This window comes from Dipodomys spectabilis, unplaced genomic scaffold (assembly GCF_019054845.1).
Source record: "Dipodomys spectabilis isolate Male_0828 unplaced genomic scaffold, ASM1905484v1 ptg000251l, whole genome shotgun sequence".
Taxonomy (NCBI): domain Eukaryota; kingdom Metazoa; phylum Chordata; class Mammalia; order Rodentia; family Heteromyidae; genus Dipodomys; species Dipodomys spectabilis.
In genome coordinates, this window is record NW_024870928.1 from 104,578 (window position 1) to 123,188 (window position 18,611).

General features: G+C 66.9%; 1 protein-coding gene across 1 annotated transcript; it reads right to left on the reverse strand.

The window, feature by feature from the left end:
* Positions 1-384: 384 nt before the first annotated feature.
* Positions 385-16,966, reverse strand: Ctnnb1 (catenin beta 1). Its single transcript, XM_042699461.1, has 16 exons — positions 16,749-16,966; positions 5,412-5,472; positions 5,033-5,260; positions 4,665-4,918; positions 4,325-4,563; positions 4,034-4,235; positions 3,790-3,934; positions 2,811-2,914; positions 2,374-2,712; positions 2,106-2,264; positions 1,880-1,999; positions 1,541-1,691; positions 1,260-1,381; positions 1,075-1,135; positions 680-899; positions 385-558 (listed from the first exon to the last, which is right to left on the reverse strand). The coding sequence occupies exons 2-15, from the start codon at positions 5,422-5,424 to the stop codon at positions 691-693; spliced, it is 2,346 nt and encodes a 781-aa protein (XP_042555395.1). The 5' UTR covers positions 5,425-5,472; positions 16,749-16,966; the 3' UTR covers positions 385-558; positions 680-690.
* Between the last annotated feature and the right edge of the window lie 1,645 nt (positions 16,967-18,611).

The following is an 18,611-nucleotide window of genomic DNA, read 5'->3' on the forward strand; positions in this document are numbered from 1 at the left end:
CCGCGGGCTCGCACAGCGGGGACAGCGTTGGGGTGAGAGGCAGCCGGTGCTGGCCCGAGCCCGCGCGCGCCCGTCCGTCCGGCCGTCGGCCGCTCGTCCGAGCGTATAAAAAGGGAAGCGGGCGGCGCGTCTACCGTCTACTCTGTACAAGGCGGCGCGGCCGCGGGGGGCGGGCGCGCGTCCGTGCGTGCGTCACCACGCTGCGTGCCGCGTCGCCGCGCTCTGGGCCGGCCGCGGGGTCACTACGACAGAAGAACTACGAGACTCCAACTAGGTCACTGCGGAGGGGCGGGGCCGGGCAGCAAGCGGGGGCGGGGGGGACGGGGGAGGGCGCGGGGGCGGGGCGGGCGGGCCCTCCCCCTCCCCCTCCCCGCCGCGCCCGCCCCGCCCCGCCCGCGCCGCCGTGAGGTTCGTGTCAGGCACTTTCTGAATGAGCCCCGCGCGCGCTCTCCTCGGCCGCTGCCGCTCCGGCTCCCGAGGCCACGTCCACGTCCACGGCCGCCGCCGACCGCGCAGGCGCCGCTCGAGCGTCCGGCCGCGGTGTTGCCCGGATGCGGCCTGCGCGGGGAGACGCGCGGCGCGCCGTCAGCGGCCCGGAGCGACCCCCCCCCCCCCCGCGCCCCGCGTGTCCCCCCCGCGCCCCGCGTGCCCCCCCGCGCGTCCCCCGCGCCCCGCTCACCGGCAGCGCCGTCACAGGTCGGTGTCGAACCAGGCGAGCTGGTTGCTGTCGCCCGGCGGCAGCCCGTCCATGAGGTCCTGCGCGTGGCCCAGGTCGGGCAGCCCGTCCACCGGGTAGTCGGCGGCGGGGTGGTGGCCGCCCATCTCGTGCTCCATCATGGGGTCCATGCCCAGCGCGTCCTGCGCGTAGCCGCCCGCGTGGAACGGCCGGTAGCTGGGGTCTGCGGGGGGGGGGGGGGGGGGGGTGCTCAGCGCGGGGCGGGGAGCGCGCGGGGCGGGGGGGGTATGCGTGGCGGGGAGCGCGCGTGGCGGGGAGCACGCGGGGCGGGGAACACGCGGGGAGGGGAGCGCGCGGGGCGGGGTCATGCGGGGGGGGGGGGTTGGGGGCGCACGCACCGTCCTGCCGGTATCCCAGCGGCTCCCCCTGGGCGCTGATGTCCAGGCCGAGGTCCGCGGTCTGGGGGAGGGGGTCGGGGTCAGCGGGGCGCACGCGCGGGGCCCGCGCCGCCCGCTGCCCGCCGTGGTGTCGGATGGGCGGGGTTCAGGGGTCGGGGTTCAGGGGTCGGGGTACCGTTGCTCACCTCGCTCCAGGCCATGGGCTCGGTGCGGAAGAGCGAGCTGGTGAGCTCCACCGACAGCCGCTTCTTGTAGTCCTGCGGCTTGTCCTCCGACATGCGGAACAGCACGGCCGCCGCGTACGTCGCTGCGACCCACACACGGCACAGCTGCACGGCCGCGCGCTCCGCCGCCCCCCCCCCCGTCCCTCCCAATGCCGACCCCCCCCCCGCGCGCTCACCCCCCCGCTCACCCACCCCCGCCCCCCGCGCGCTCACGCTCACCCCGCCCGGCCCCCCGCACTCACCCACGCCCTCGTTCCGCGAGTGCAGCAGCTCCGTGAGCGGCGCGGTGGCGCCCTCGGCCTCGATGGCGTCGGCCGCCTCCTTGTCCTGCGCCAGCTCGCACAGCACGCCCGCCGCCACGCGCTGAATGTTCTCGATGGGCGAGTACAGCAGCTGCGGGCGGCGCGCGTGCGTGACCGGGGTGCGGCCCGCAGCTGCAGGCGGCCCGCGCTGCACCTTCGATATCGGAGCCCCGCCCCGGCTGCCTATGAACCCCGACCCTCACGTCCCCTCACGTCCCCGCAGGGCATGGCCCGCGCCCGCGGGCGCCCGTGCTGGTGACCCCACGCGCGCATGCGTACCTGCACGAACAGCGGGATGGTGTTGAGGCCGCGGATGACGATGCGGTTGTGGACGTCCCGCGCCAGGATGTGCAGCGCCCCGGTGCAGCCCTCCACGATCTCCTCCATGCGCACGCCCTCCTGCGCAGCGACACGCGCCTTTCCCGCGAGCCGCCTCCCCCTGGGGGCCGCCCCCGTCCCGCGCCCCCCGTCCCGCGCCCCTCTCCCGCGGCCCTCCGTCACCTACCACGAACTGCTGCTGCGTGCCGCCCATGGACGTGCGGCGCTGCGTGTCCTGGTGCGCGCGCACGAGCAGCTGCACGAGGCGCGGGATGGCGCCCTGCTCACGCAGCGGCGCGTGGTTGGCGGGGCACAGGGCGAGGTTGCGGATCAAACCCACCGTCGCCTGCGGGCGAGGAAGGGGCGGAAGAGGCGCTGCGGCCCACGCCTTCCCCCCCCCGGGGTGCGCGCGGCCGCGTCCCGTCCCCCCCACCCCAGGCCCGCACGCCCCGCACCTTGATGAGCGGCCAGTGCGAGGGCGGGTGCAGCAGCTTCACCACCACGGGCAGCCCGTAGTGCAGGCGCACGGCATTCTGCGCCATCTCGGCCTCCTGGTGGCGGCTGGTGAGGTGGCGCAGCGCGCAGATGGCGGGCTCCGTGATGTCCTCGCGGTCGCCCGCGCGCAGCACCGTGCGCACCAGCGCCTCGATGCCGCCCACCTGGCACACCATCATCTTGTTCTTGTAGTTGTTGCACGTCAGGTTGGACAGGATGCCCGCCGCGCACGTCACCACGTTGATGTCGTCCGAGCCCAGCAGCTGCACCAGCGTCCCCAGCAGCCCCTCCATGCCCTCCTGCGGCGGGCGGCGAGGGCAGGGCAGGGCGCTCAGCGCATGCGCCCCGCGGGGGCGGGGGTGTCGGGGGAGGGCCGGGGCGGGCCGGTCGGGCTCACCTGCTTGGTGGCGGCGTCCGACAGGTTGCGCAGCGTCCACAGGCAGTTCTGCACCAGGCGCTGGCTCGGGTCGGTCAGGTGCAGCCCGAGCGCCTGCATCCCACCTGCGCATGCGCACAGCGCCGCGTCACCCTGGGCGCCGGACCCCCCCCAATGCCCGCGCCCGCCTGCGGCACACGCCCGGGAGCGCGCAGCGACGGCCCCAAACTCCCAGGCCCACGTGGACCCCGCCACGCGCGTCTCGGCACGGCCCGGCCGTTCAGGAGGCCGAGGGCTGAGCATCGCTGCCGAGCCAGCCGGGCAGGAGCGCAAGTCCTGCCGCGCCGCGGCGGGCCCTGTGTGCGCACGCGCGGTGGCGCCAGCCGGGCGGGAGACTGTCTCAAACCCGCTCCGGGAGGGGCTTCCGGCCGGAGGGAGCCGCGCCTCGGCCTGCCGCAGCGGAGGCTCCTGCGGCTCGGGTTGGCCTGGAGCCTCCAGCCGCGGGTCTCCGGCTCTGTCGCAGTGCTACGGCGGCGGCGGCGCGGGCGCCCCCTCGTGGGGAACGCGGGTCGGGTAGCTGGCGTCTGACGTCAGTGCTCGGGGGCCCGCCGCACCCCGCACGCGCCTGCGCCCTGCTCCAACACACCCCACACCCCAGCGGAGGCTTGGGACGGCGCGCATGCGCTCCCGAGGGCCGCGGCTCGCGTCACCGTGGGCTGCCCCGTGCGGCGTGCCTGCGACCCGGCGCCCCAGCCGGCAGGACCGCGGAGGCTCCGGGGCGAGGCCCCTGGGGCGAGGCCCGGAGCGGCCCAGTGGCCACAGCCGGACAGCCGGGGCCGGGGTCACGGCGACGTCCTCTGAGCGGGGGCTGCTCGGCGCTCCCCAGGGCGCGGGGCCGTGGGCCATGGGTGGGGCCGGTCCCGTGAGGCGGGGTCCCCTCAATGCGGGGGCCGGTCTCAGCGGGTGGGGGGGGGTGCTCCGACGCGCGCCCCGCGCTCACCGGCCTCCACGATGGCGGGCTTGTTGCTGGAGCACACGGACAGCACCTTGAGCACCCTGCTGGTGGTCCACAGCAGCTTCTCGTAGGTGTAGGTGCGCATGATGTTCACCAGCGCCTGCGGCCCGCCGCTCGCCAGGATGATGAGCTGCGGGGACGCGCGGGCTCAGCACCCCGGGCCGGCGGGCCCCTCCCTCCTGCACACCCTCCAGCCGGCCGGGCCCGCCCCCCTGGGGCGCACGCACACCTTGCTCTCCTGGTTGCCGTAGGCGAGGATCTGCAGGCAGTCGGTGGTGATGGCCAGGAACTTGACGTTGGTCTTGTTGAGCAGGGCGACCATCTTCTGCAGGCCGCCGGCCAGGCGCACGGCCATCTTGGCGCCCTCCTGGTGCAGCAGGAGGTTGTGCAGCGTAGTGATGGCGTAGAACAGCACGGAGTCCACGGGCGACCTGGGGAGGGGGGGCGGGGGGGGGGGGGGGGGTGAGCCCGCGGGGCGCGCGCATGCGCCGTGGGCCGGGCGGCTCGGGCCGGGCCTCACCCGAGCATCTTGACGAGCGCGGGGATGCCGCCCGACTTGAAGATGGCCAGCAGGCCCTCGCGGTGGTGCGACAGGTTGTGCAGCGTCCCCGCCGTGCAGCGCGCCGTCTCCACGTCGTTGGTGTTCTGCATGGTGCGCACGATGGCGGACACCATCTGCGGGGAGCGCATGATGGCGTGTCTGGAAGCTTCCTTCTTGGACAGCTGGTGGACCATCACGGCCGCCTTGTTCACGACCACCTGCGGGGGGCGCACGCCACGTCAGCCTCCGCATGCAAGGCGCCCCTGGCGGCTGCCGATTCCGTGGTCCCGCCGCCCCCTCCCCAGGACGCGGGGCAGACCTGGTCCTCGTCGTTGAGCAGCTTGGTGAGCTCGGGGATGGCGCGCGTGGCCAGCTCCGCGTCGTCCTGGTAGTTGATGAGGTTCACCACCGCGTGCTTCAGCATCTGCGACGGCTCGGCCAGCCGCTGCACGTTGGTGGGGTGCGCGGCGTCGAACTGCGTGGACGGGATCTGCATGCCCTCGTCCAGCGTCTCGGGGAACATGGCGGCGCGGACCCGCTGCGCGCGCGTCATGGCGTACTGCCCGTCGATGTCTGGGGGAGCACGGGCGACGCCCGCCCTCGTCACCCCGCGCCATGCCGCGCCCCCGCTCCGCCCTCCGTCCATTCCCCCCCCCACGCGATGTGTCCAGGGCTGCCCGCGCTCACCGGCCACCTGCTCCTGTGTGAAGGGCTGCGAGAAGCCCTGCTCCCACTCGTACAGCACCTGCGCCGTGTCCACGTCCTCGTCGTCGGGGTTGCCCTTCCCGCTCAGGGACGGCGCGGTGGTGGTGGCGCCCGAGTGGATGCCTGAGTCCAGGTACGACTGCTGCTGCCAGTGGCTCACCGCCGCCTTGCGGTCGGGCTCCATCGCCATGTCCAGCTCCATCAGGTCTGCTGTGGAAATTAAAGCACGCGCGCGTGGGCGCCCACGCGTGATCGCGGACGGGGCGTCGGAGATCACGGGCCCCGGGGCGCAGCGGGCGGGCGCGGCAGGGGGGTGGGTGTGGAGGGGGGCAGCCCCCCACTAATCCTTCGTGACACAAACCTTGCGTAGCCATTGTCCACGCGGGGTTTTCAACGCAGGTGGAGAATCAACTTCAGATGCCCTAGGAGGAGGGGGAGAAAACGGTGGAACTCATTAGCGTGCCGAGCGTGGGACCCCAGTCCCGCTCCAGCCACGAGCTGCGGGCGCCCGACCCAAACCCACGCCCGCCTCCGCCGCGCGCGTGCGCGGACCGCCCGCGGTCAGCAAGCCGCCCGGTGCCGCGCAGCCCCCGCCGGCTACGCCAGGATGGCCAGGGCCGCACACCCACAACGGACACAAGCCGGGACACCGCGCCGCCCCGGGCGCGCCGCCTTCCTTCTGAGGACCGCGATCGCCCCACGCCCGAGCGGCCCGGCACCGCCGGGAACACGGGCGACCCCCGCCACGAGGCGCCACTCGCGGGGGGGACGGGACGGCGCGGGCACGGAGCGTGTGCCGCCGCGCACCGCGCTCCAGACGGGCGGACCCGGCTGCTGCGGGCTGCGCGCATCGGAAGCGCCGGGGAGGGAGGGGCCCCACGCGTGCACACGCCGCCCGCCCCCGGGCCCCGCCCGCCCCCGGGCCCCGCCCGCACAGGACGGCGGCCCGCGGCCGACCTCGGTTGCCAGCTAGGCGAGCCGAGCCGCCCTTCTCCCCGCAAAGCCGGGTGTAGTCCCGGAGCGAAGCAGACCCGGGTCCCGTGCACCGCTCCACAAGAGGAAATCTCGCAAGTGGAGGCTAACTGGCAGGCGGCCCGCACCTCCCGGGCAGGAAGGCGAGGCGCTGGAGCAGCGCTAGTGAGCGCCTCGAGGCGCAGGCCGGTCTGGCTGCTCAGGTGTCGGCGTGGAACACAGGCCCCGCCCACGGCCCCGCCCCTCCACCATCCCGCTGGCCCCGCCCACGACCCCGTCCCTCCGTCATCCCGTTGGCCCCGCCCACGGCCCCGCCCCTCTACCATCCCGCTGGCCCCGCCCCCGTGGCTTCCGCACTGCTCACTGGGTCACCCTGCGCAAGAATACTAATAGCGTGGTGACGTCAGGGCTCCACGCCGCGGTCGCACGGCCCGCGGTGCACACACGGGGACCCCAGGGTGCACGCAGGTGAGTCTCACGCGGGGACATCCCGGTGACAGTCGCTCTTGTCAACAGGATGCGGGCCTCGCGGGCCCCGCCCCGCCCGCCGTGCACCCGCGCCCGGCCCCAGCCCGGCCCGTCCAGCGCCCCGTGGGGGGCCGCGCGGGGTCAGGCGGGTGACAGCGTCCGGGAGCACTCCCACCCCGGCCCACAGAAAGGCGCGCTTACACCACGCGTGTCCTGCCGGGGAGAGAAGGCCGCGCGGGCGCCTCTGCCGCCGGCTCACGCGTCCCCAGGCGGCCCGGCCGGGCTCGGCTGCACGCGGGGCCGTGGCGCGCAGTGGTGGAGCGCTCGCCTCGGCGCCCCTCTGCGGAGGAGCCAGGCCTCCGCTCATCCCGGCTGCGCCTGTGCCTCACGCCTTGCGTCTCAGCTATCAGGAGGATCACGGCTCAAGGCCAGCCCGGGCAGCCGAGGCGCGGCTCGGGGTGAGCGCGGGAGCCCAGCCCAAGACCTCGGACCGGCCCAAGAGCGCCGGAAGCGCTCGGGACAAACGCGCCGCGGCGGCGGCGGTAGCGCTGGAGCATGACATGCCAAGGGCCTTGGCGTGCAGCACTCACGCAACTTCACACGGGGACCACCCGCCCCTCAGCACCCCGCGTGTCCACGCACAGAGCTCCAAAGCCCCGCTTCACCCCCACGACCAATTCTTCCAAAACGCGGGCGCTTCCGAGCTCAGAACTGCCCTGTGCCAAGCAACGACGCCCCCAAAGCACATGGGACGCAAGACACGAGCGGCCCGCGCGAGCCGCCCCTCCCCCTTCTCCACGATCGAGTCTAAAAACCCAAATGATGCCGCAGGTTCAGTGCTGGCGAGGAAAAGCCTGCAAAAACAACAACACACTGGGGGGCTGGGGGGCTGGGGGGCGCTCGCCTCGCCCGCGTGAGGCCCGAGTTCCATTCAACACCCCAGACGTAGAAAAGCTGGGAGTGGCGCCGTGGCTCAAGTGGGAGAGCGCCCAGCCTTGAGCTGAAGCGCCAGGGGCAGCGCCCAGGCCCAGAGTTCAAGCCCCACGAAAAACAAGAAAAAGGGGGAAATTATCCGAGCACCCAGCCACCAAAACTAAACCACGGCCCGGTCACCCACGGAACCTCTCCTGTCACAGACCCTGCGGGACAGAGCAAGCCCACGAGCTCAAACCCACGAGCTCAAACCCACGAGCTCAAACCCACGAGCTGGGGGATGGGAGCCCCGCTCTCCCTCCGGCCCCTGCGGCAGCACCCAGCACCCTAGCCACGTGCACACACCATTAGGCAGGCAGGAAGAATGCCAAGGTTCCTCACACAAGCAATGCTCAGCCTTGCATCCAGATGCCCTGGGAAGAGAATCCACAGCAGATACAGAGCACTGAGCCCGCCGAGAGAGATCGCCACTTCTCTCAACAGTGAGTGACCTGCACAAGCACCGCTCTGGTTCATATTCTGACACGACCCTCTGTCTCTTCTCCGTGCATTGTGGGCGACCCTCGCCCAAAGCAGTGCACCCCACTTCACAACACCTCAAATACCCGGGCTCCCTCAGGGCCGTGTCACAACAATTAAAAACATCTTAGAAGGTTTCCTCAATGCCTTCACCACAAGAGACTGGTCCAGTGAAGACAGGACTTCACCTACAGAGGTGAGCACGCGGACAGACGCTGTGCAGGTTTAGATGAGCAAGTACTTTGGGTTCTGTGGCCACAATCTCCGTCACAGATGCGCCGCTGCTAGTGCAGTGCAAAACTACAGAACTTCACGCACCAAACTGACATCTAAATTCACTCATATAAGCGTCATGAGATACTACTTTTAAAAGGGGGGGGGGGGGGGAATGGGGTGGTTTTTAAGCCAGGAGCCGGTGGCTCATGCCCATCATCCTAGCTACTTGGGAGGCTGAGATCTGAGGATCATGGTTCAAAGCCAGCCTGGACAGGAAAACCCATGAGACTCTTATCTCCCAAGAACCACCAGAAAACCAAAAGTGGCGCTGTGGCTCAAGAGGTAGAGCGCTCACTATGAGCTGAGGAGCTGAGGGACAGCGCCCAGGCCCAGAGTTCAAGCCCCACGACCAACTGAGGACGTTTTACTCAGGGCGCAGTGTGCAACAGGGGCTCTCCCAAGTCCCACACACGTCCCACACACGTCCCACACACGCCTCACACGCCTCACACACGCCTCACACGCCTCACACACGCATGTGCAGTACTCGGGATGGTGAGTGACCTGGGCTGTCTTCAGTTTGCCAAGATGGAAGACGGAGTTCTCTGAGTCAAGCACGTGCGCCCCTTTTATTTCCGCATGCGGCACTGCCAACCCCGCAACTGGCCCACGGAATCCACTTGTGTCCTATGTGCGTGCTCCACGAGCCCGCAAGGCCCGAGGCTGAGGGGTCGCGGCTGCTCCGTGCCGGGGGACACAGAAGGACGGGGGGGGAGGGGGCCGAGGCTGGAAGGACCCGGGGACCCCACAGGGACAGGAAACGCTCGCGCCCCCCAGCAGGCCAGAGCGGCTGCTCAGGACGCGGGGGCCAAGGTGCGGGCCGGACCGCGGGGCGCGGCTTTCCAGACTCGCTGCAGGTACATCCCGTCCCCCTGGCTGAGGCCGGGCGGGCTCGGCCACACTCGGGGACGCGGCCGGGGGTGGCCGCCATCCCGCCGCGCCGGCTCCCGGGGCTCCCGAGCAGGACATGGTGGCGTCTGACCGCGCCGCCAAGCCGTCGTCCCTTGCTTTGGAACGCCAGCGCCCCCGGCGCGCACACAGGCCACAAGCACCGACAACGCCCCATTTCGCACCTGATGCGCAGGCGTGAGGAGCGGGGAGGGCGGCGGCACGGGTCCAGGCAGGTCCACCGGGTCCACCGAGCAGGTGTGAGCACGTCCTAGACACCCAGAGTGCTGGAAATGCCCCGACCGGAGAACGGGGGGGGGGGGGGGGGGTGTCCAGGAACGCGCACGCGCACACAGGCGCCGGCGCTCAGGCCGGAGGACACCTGAGGAACACAGGACAGCGCGGATCACAGACGGACCGAGCCACGGCCGCCAGAGCGACGCTGCGAGCAGCAGACACGGGACGAACTGCCCGAATCTGCCGCCGGGACATCACGACTTCTAGAAGCCGGGGACATGTCTGAGGTTCCTGCACAGATCGGCTCCCGACGACACAGACGCCGCGGGCTCCGGGCCTGCCCTAACGGAGGGAGCGTGGCCGGCGGAAACGGAACGAGGGAGAACTCGTTCGAATCAGGCAAATGTCGCCGTTCGCGGGAAGAACTAGTGGAGGACAAGGAGGAGGCTCCTGAGGCGGAGATCGACGGGGGACAGCGCTGCTCCATGCGGCGGTGGCCAGAGGAGGACAGTCCAGCCCAGCCACGGAGGGAGGGGGGAGGGACGGGGGAGGGAGGGAGGGGGGGAGGGACGGGGGAGGGAGGGAGGGGGGAGGGAGGGGGAGGGAGGGAGGGGGGAGGGACGGGGGAGGGAGGGGGAGGGAGGGAGGGAGGGATGGGGGAGGGAGGGAGGGAGGGATGGGGGAGGGAGGGGGGAGGGAAGGAGGAGGGAGGGAGGGAGGGAGGGAGGGAGGGAGGAGGGAGGGAGGGAGGGAAGCCTTGCAGTCTGTCTTCTCAGGAGTGGGGAGCAGGGAGGAGGGGGGGCTGCAGGTTAATAAAGCGGAAGGAAGCGGAGCCAGAACAGAAATCAAAACGCTACCCCTCTTTAGGCCCTGCGGGGAGCTCATGTTTACAGCCCCAGCGCAAGAAGGAGATCCTGCCTCACAGAACAAGCCTAGCAGACGTGGGCCAGGCCAGCTGCAGGGGAGGCAGACACAGGAGGAACACAGACGAAGGCCAGCACAAGCAGAAGCCGGAGACCCTATCTGGAAAGTAAAAGCAAAGTGGGTAAGTGGCACGGCTCAAGCAGTAAGAGCGCTCACCTTCAACACTAGGCTGAGTTCAAACCCACTGCTGGTGGGGAAGGTGCTTATTTTCTTCATCAAGGAAACGGGGGCTGGGAAGGAGGCTCAGTGGTAGAGCACTTGCCTTGCATGCCTGAAGCCCTGGGTTCGATTCCTCAGCACCACATAAGCACAAAAAGCCGAAAGTGGTGCTGTGGCTCAAGTGGTAGAGCGCCAGCCTTGAGCTGAAGAGCTGAGGGACAGCGCCCAGGCCCAGAGTTCAGGCCCCACAACTGACACCAAAAAAAAAAAAAGTGAAAGAAAACATGAAGTTCATAAAGCCTGTCACAGCTATTTAGTTCCTCTGTACAAAAAAACGGGGAGCAGTTTGCAACTACCGCACTTCCGTGTGGATCCCAGAACCGTGTCAACATGCTGCACACATCACCACCATATCAGCTCACGTAAATCCTGTTAATAAAGCCTACTGTCACTTCTGTGTGGCTGTTTTTCACTCACACTTCAGATCCACTGTCAGCACTGACGCGAAGATTTTATTCGCCGTGGGTAAGGCTTTTATGACCTGAAGACCGATGACCTTCGAAGATCCATGTGAAAAATCCCTGCGCCGTGCACAAAGCCAGTTATCGACAAGGCTGCTTGGCAGCATGCAAGCGATCGGACCCCAAGGAAAACCACGGCAAGCGCCGTGGACAGACTCTGGCGTGGAAGAGCACCAGGGAGAACACAGACAGCGCTAGGAAGCTGGTCAGCCTTGCTACTGCCACACACAGGAAGGCGATCAGAAAAAAAAAAAAAGTGTTTTTCCAACAAATTCAAAGGAAATCAGAGACAGGAAAACATCTGGAATATTCCAAGAAAAACTTCAGCCAGTCCTGTAATGCCAAGGCTCAGGAGGCGGAGGCCAAGAGATCCTAAGTGGTCAGATCTCTGGAGCTACACACTGAAAGCTCGTCTCAAAAAGAAGAGGGAGGGTGGGGAGGGTGGGAGGACGGGGAGGGGGAGGAAGAGGAGGAGAATAAAAGGATCATCGCGGTGACTCAGTGAGAGCGCCTGGGATAGACAGGTGAGCTGAATGAATCTTCTGGGATGAGTCTGTTTGTGAGTTACCATCATGTAAACAGCACAGTCCCCTGCGCTGTTCGGGGGTCGCCTTTTAGCGAGCAGTGTTGGCTAAAGGCTGAGGTTTTCTGTCCAGTTCCAGTGTGTTGATTACCCGTGAGATCTGAGGGTTCAGCCCTGCCCCCCTTCACTGACCTTTCAAATTCTGGAAAGGAAAAACCTGATGAACAGTTCAAAGATTTAACCAAAATGTATTAAGAGCCTGACACCAAGAAGCCCTATGCCAGCCTTTAAAGCCATTTTTAGGCTTTAGTTTTAAGCTTTAGTCCTGCTGGGCCGCGGGGCGGGGCAGGAGGTCGCCCATGAGCACGAGGGGCTCAGGCCTGTCACCCCAATGACTCCAGAGGCTGAGCGCTCTGTGTCAGCCAGCCCCAACTAACTACCAAGAATAAGCCGGAAGGAGAGCTGTGGCTCAGGTGGCAGAGCACTAGACTTGTACTTTAACAAAAAGCCCACCTGAGGGACAGCCACTGAGCACAAGCATCGGGGAGCAGCAAAGAGCAAAGCGAACGCACACTTCGATGTGCACCCCGCACTCCAGAAAAACAGCACAAAAAGGCATTTCCGTCTGCGCTGGCCATGTCTGTCCTGGAGCCGGAAGTCTGGGCTGTCCATGCCAGGCGAGCTCTGTCTAGTGACGTCTGTCTCCAGCCCCGAAGTTCCCGGTTTATCATGAGATGTTTCAACAGGCTTTCCGGGTGCCCGCATAAAACCTAAGCCACTTACTAAGTCGCATAAACACACACACCCCACCACTCCACACAACTGTTACAATAAGTTTTGTTAAAAGCTTGTTCTTCCAACAGGAGCAGAGATCACAATCAGGCAGCACTGGGATCTGAGGATCCTGGTTCAAAACCAGCCTGGGCAGGAAAGTCCTTGAGCTTTTTTTTGTTGTTGGTCATGGGGCTTGAACTCTGGGCCTGGGCGCTGCCCCTGAGCTCTTCAGTTCAAGGCTGGTGCTCTACCACTTGAGCCACAGCGCCACTTCTGGTTTTCTGGTGGTTTACTGGAGATAAGACTCTCAGCCTTTCCTGCCTGGGCTGGCTTTGAACCGCGATCCTCAGATCTCAGCCTCCTGAGTAGTTAGGATTACAGGTGTGAGCCACCGGCGCGCTCGGCTTTCCTTGAGACTCATCTCCAGTAAACCTCCAGGAAACCAGAAGTGGCACTGTGTGTGGGCTCAGGGGGTAGAGCGCTCGCCTTGAGCTGAAGAGCTGAGGGACAGCGCCCAGGCCCCGAGTTCAAGCCCCACAACCAACAACGACAAAAAAAAAGGAAAGCAAAGTTCAACATGTAATTTTTTTCATAACTTTCCTGGGCATGAACTTCAAAAAGAACCTTTAAATCTGCCCATTCTCATTAATTTTGAGGAGCAGAAGTCCACAGACGGCGCGTGCTATCCATAGGAAGCACTAACGAGCATGAGCTATTAGGCTGACGCAGGATCCTTTTGGAAGAATACTTAATCCACTTGCAAATCATTTCACCAAAAGCCCGGGAGGCATTCTTGCTTCTGGAACAAATAAACTAAGTGGACGTGACAACGTACCTCTTACTGCGATCCCCATAAAGCTGTCCGGGGTTCCACAGGTTGGTGGGGCGGCATCGCCTTCCCCAGACTCTCGCCCTCATTCCAACTATGTATTCTGCAGACAACTACTTTTTTCGTTTTCTATTCTGGTCAGTCCTGTGGCTTGAACTCTGGGCCTGGGCGCTGTCCTCAGCTCTTCAGCTCAAGGCTGGTACTCAACCACTTGAGCCACAGCACAGCTTTTGGTTTTCTGGTGGTTCACTGAAGATAAGTCTCACGGACTTTTCTGCCCAAGCTGGCTTTGAACCGCGATCCTCAGATTCCAGCGTCCTGGATGACAGGCGGGAGCCCCTGGCACCCGGCTACAAGAACTTGAAAATGTAAAGTCTTGGGCTGGGAAGGTGGCTCAGTAGTAGAGCACTCACCTAGCATGCATGAAGCCCCGGGTTCAATTCCTTAGTACCACATCCACAGAAAAAGCTAGAAGTGGCGCTGTGGCTCAATGGGTACAGTGCTAGCCTTGAGTCCAGAGAGGCCTAGGGACAGTGCCCAGGTTCTGAGTTCAAGCTCCAGGACCGCCCCCCACAAATTAAAACTTTCCAGAATTTTCCATAAACCACTAAACGTCCAAAAAGCTAACTCACAATAAGCTTCCTTCCTGATGCCAATGAGACTGGTTTAAAACAAGTGTTTTGGGTTGTTTTTGGGGGGGGAGGGGAGGAACGCTCTACAAATACAAACACCCTGAGCTTGCTTGTCATAGAAGCTGTGAAGGGGATCGATCGCTCATGGGAAGAGTAGAGGGGGCCTGGCCACCCCACAGCACTGCTTGCAGTTTCTGCACGTGCAATCGCAGCTCGCGTGGTCGTTGGCTTTTTCCGGGCATCCTACTTGCTTGCATCCGGTCAGATGGCCGGGATCACTTTGTCCTGGCACCCTGGGTGCGGAGGGCTTTTTCGTGTGCCCAGACTTTTCCAGGGCAGCACGAATGCGGCTTGTCCTCCACCTCTCGCCTGTCGGGCATGGGACAGTTACTATCAGCGCACTTCACACGATTGTGCTGGAATGAAAGACCAGACAAAGCAGAAAAACACCACCACCGCAGCCAGCCCTGGCAGGGCTGGGGGGAGTGGGGGGGGGGCCCTGGCTGGGGGCTGGCACCACTCCGGGGTGGAAGATTGTGGAAGCCCAGCCTTTTCTAAGGTGCCCACCGGCTGGCCCTGGGGAGCGCGCAGACGGATGACAGCGCTTGGAAGGCGGGGCCGGGCCGGGGTGGGCTCGTGGGCCAGCCTTCCAACCAAGTCAAGCCCCGGCTTGCCCGGCGTGGAAGCCGCTCGCTGCCCAAGTCTACAGAGGACACGAGCCCCGTCTCCACGCTGGCTGGTGGAGCAGGACGGACGGACCGCGCTCACGGGTCCTGACCAAGCTGTAACCACTCCGCACCACCCCACGCCGGCCAGGGATAAATGCTCAGAGCAGCGAGCTCACCCCACCATGCACGCGCACACACACACACACCTTTCAGGCCTCAATGCCACGGTCTGTGTGAGCGCGATGCTTCCCACCGCGACCCTTCCGGGAGCAGCAACACCACGGGAGCCATGCCTGCCACCCGCGCTCACCCACGTGGGTAGAAGCGGGTGGGTAGATGCGGGTGGGGTGGGCCCAGGGATCTCTGCCCAGGCCCCAAATTGTTCCACGGTTCAACACATTTGTGGAGATCGCACCTCCTTGCTTCCCCGGGCACACACGCCACGCGTGTCACTGGCTTTGCTCTGCTCGTTCAAGTTGGACCCCTGGTCACCCGTTTCTACACAATAACCTTGCTGCTCAAAGTCAGCTCAAGATTTTGTTTTGGTCGGTCGTGGGGCTGAACTCTGGGTCTGGGCGCTGTCCCCCAGCTCTTCAGCTCAAGGCGGGCGCAGCCACTTGAGGAATGGACCCAGGCCTCATGCACGCAGACAGCGCTGCGCAGCGCCTTCCCAGCTCCACGTCACTGCCAACGTGGTTTGTTCTGCGCTCTTCTCTCGGGAGGGAGGTTGGAAGCGCCGTGCTGTGGCGTGTGTGGGGCTGGGGGGGATGTACCGTCGTCCGCTGCTTTGAAGGCTCCCGAAGCCCCTCGGCCCGCACCGACGCCGTTACGACCCGGCGGGCGCCCCGCGCGCCCCCTCCATTCGCCCGGGGCCCGGCTCGCCCGTGAGGACGTCCCACGGCCGACCCACGCACACGGCCCGACGCACACGGCCCGACCCACGCCGCAGCGGCAGCGCGGCGCGGCCGCATTCACCGGGTCTGGGGTGAAAAACACGGCCGCCGGCGGGTGCTGGGCGGCCGCGCAGAGCCCCGTGGGGCCCGCCCGTCCCCCGCCCCCAGCCTGGGGGCGGACGTCGGGGAGGGGGGCAGGCGTGGGGGAGGGGCGCAGACGTCGGGGGGGGGGGGGCAGACGTCGGTGGGGGCAGACGTCGGGGGGGGAGGCAGACGTCGGGGAGGGGGGCAGACGTCGGGGGGGGGGGGGCAGACGTCGGGGAGGGGGACAGACGTGGGGGGGGGAGGCAGACGTCGGGGGGGGGGGGACAGACGTCGGGGAGGGCGCAGACCGTGTGGCCGAGGCCCGCTCGGCAGACAAAGCGCCCGAGACAGGGGGGGGTGACGGGGCCGGCGGCGCTCTTCGAAGGGCGGGGTGCGAGGGCCGCCCAGCGCCCCCACTCCTCCCCCCACCCCGACCCGTGACCCGCGCCCCCGACCCAGAAACAAGTTTTTGCGCTGTGCGCTGTGTTGTGCGCTGTGCTGTGCGCTGTGCTGTGCGCTGTGCTGTGCGCTGTGCTGTGCGCTGTGCTGTGCGCTGTGCTGTGCGCTGTGCTGTGCGCTGTGCTGTGCGCTGTGTTGTGCGCTGTGTTGTGCGCTGTGTTTCGCGCTGTGTTTCGCGCTGTGTTTTGTGTTGGCTGTTGTCATTGGCTCTTTAAAAAAAAAAAAGGCTGAAAAGTTGCTCTGGACCCGAAACTCACCGCAGAGCCCCGACATCCGCAGCGGCTCACCCCCAAACCACGCGCAAGCCAGGCCCTCTCCGCGGCGCCCCCAACACGGCGAGCGAGGCGCCCCCGCACCCCCATGGGAAATGGGGGGGATCCCGGGAACTCCGCACCCCCCTCGCCGACTCCCTTGCACACGTACACACACACACGCTAGGGCAGATGGGAACTTCAGAGGTGCCGTCCCCCCCACCCACCCACCCCCCAAAAACTAACACCACCTCACGATCCCAAAGGCAGAGGCGACCCCACCCCCCACACACACCCCTTCACCCCCCCAAAACAAACACACACGCACACGCACAGACACCCCGACCCCCGCGCCGGGCCTCGGCCCGGGAGCCCCGCACGGCGCTCCCCCGCCCCCACCCCGGCCAACATCCGGGTACTTCGGGCGACCCCCCCCACGCACACACCCTCGGCGGCGGCGGCGGCGGCGGCGCCCCCTCCCCAGGCCCGCCCTCCCCGCCGGCCCCGCGGCGCCGCGGCCCGGCCCAGACCCCGCCCTCGAGTCCCGGGCGTCGCCCGCCCGTCCCCCCCGACGCCGCCGCGGGGCTTCCGAGCGCGCCCGCGCCCCCGCCCGGCCTCCCCCGCGGCCTCCCGCCGCGCTCGGGGTGGGGGAAGCCGGGGAGCCCCCCCCCACGCCGCCCCGAGTTACCTCCGGGGGAAGCCGGGCGGTCCGCGGCCTGGCGCCGGGAGCAGCGGGGAGGGAGCGGGGACGGGGACGGGGGGAGGAGGGGGAAGGACGCGGCGTGGAGCTCGGTGCTGTCCGGGAGGCCCGCGGGGGCCCGTCTCCGCCTCCCCTTTCCCGGAGCGTCCTCAGAGGCGGCCTGGAGAGCGGGCGAAAGGCGGGCCGCCGACACAACCGGGAGACTCAAAATGGCGCCGCGCAAGGAGACCGCTTATAAACGGTGCGCGGTGCCCGCCGTCTCCTTCCGCCGGGGCGCGCGGCGCCGGCGCGACGCGAAACGCTCCGCCGCGCGAAACCCGAGGGGGGGTGGAGCGAGGCGGAGGGAGGGGAAAAGTAGTCCCCGCGCTCCGCCAGGAGGCGGGGCCGAGAGGACAGAGAAAGTAGTCCACGCTCCCCCACAGGCCGCGGAGCGTGAGGGGGCGTGGCCGGGGGCGGGGCGTGGGGCGGGGCTTCGCGGGGCGGGGCGGGGCCTGGGGTTCGGAGCGCGCGTCCCTCCGCTGGCTCTCCAGGTGGAGCCGGGGGACGCGGGGTGGGGGGGGGGGTCCTGGGATGAACTGCAGGGAGGGCGGTATCACCGGGTTCACCCCTGTCCCCCCCCAAGTCTGCACGCCCCGTCTTGCAGACCCCGCCCACCGTCCGCCTCCTCTTCCATCTCCGCCCCGGCTGCACCGGGCCTGGGTCGGGTCCTGCCAGGTCTGAAGTTCGAATCCCGGGCGCGGCGGGGGAGCTGCGGGGACGCTGCAGGGTGGCGCTGCGGGGTGGGTGATGGGTGGTGCGGGCAGTGCAGGTGCAGGGGGACGCGGGACGCGGGGCCCAGGGTGAGGCTGGAGGCGAGGACCTGGACCCCCGGCACCAACCAGAAAGGGGGCGCGCCACGCCCCTCCCCGGCCTGCCATGACCCCGCCCTCCCCTCACCCCGGCCTGCCATGACCCCGCCCTCCCCTCACCCCGGCCTGCCATGACCCCGCCCTCCCCTCACCCCGGCCTGCCATGACCCCGCCCTCCCCTCACACCTGCAGTGTGATGACCCCGCCCTCCCCTCACACCTGCAGTGTGATGACCCCGCCCTCCCCTCACACCTGCAGTGTGATGACCTTCCCTTCCCCTCACACCTGCAGTGTGATGACCCTCCCTTCCCCTCACACCTGCAGTGTGATGACCCTCCCTTCCCCTCACACCTGCATAATGATGACCCCGCCCTCCCCTCACACCTGCAGTGTGATGACCCTCCCTTCCCCTCACACCTGCAGTGTGATGACCCCGCCCTCCCCTCACCCCTGCCTGCCATGACCCCGCCCTCCCCACGCCCCTGCCTGCCATGACCCCGCCCTCCCCTCACACCTGCAGTGTGATGACCCTCCCTTCCCCTCACACCTGCATAATGATGACCCTCTCCTCCCCTCACACCTGCAGTGTGATGACCCTCCCTTCCCCTCACACCTGCAGTGTGATGACCCTCCCTTCCCCTCACACCTGCAGTGTGATGACCCCGCCCTACCCTCACACCTGCAGTGTGATGACCCCGCCCTCCCCTCACACCTGCAGTGTGATGACCCTCCCTTCCCCTCACACCTGCAGCGTGATGACCCTCTCCTCCCCTCACACCTACAGTATGATGACCCTGCCCTCCCCTCACACCTAGTGTATCATACAGTCTATACAACTACATTACATAGTGTGTATATTATATAATTAGTGTATGATAGTGTATTATATGTAGTATAATATGTGTACTATAATTTCACATATTATATAGTTATATATATCACATAGTTGTGTATAACTATATAATAATATATTTTCTTCATTAATAAATGCCATATAATAACA

Bases quoted from the DNA above. Each gene is read 5' to 3' on its own strand.
- Ctnnb1 (XM_042699461.1), bottom strand. The intron at 4,564-4,664 runs GTCTGCCCCGCG...CGCCCCCCGCAG, and splicing joins TGCTCAACGACGAGGACCAG to GTGGTCGTGAACAAGGCGGC. The intron at 1,692-1,879 runs GTACGCATGCGC...CGCCGCCCGCAG, and splicing joins CCATCCCGCTGTTCGTGCAG to CTGCTGTACTCGCCCATCGA.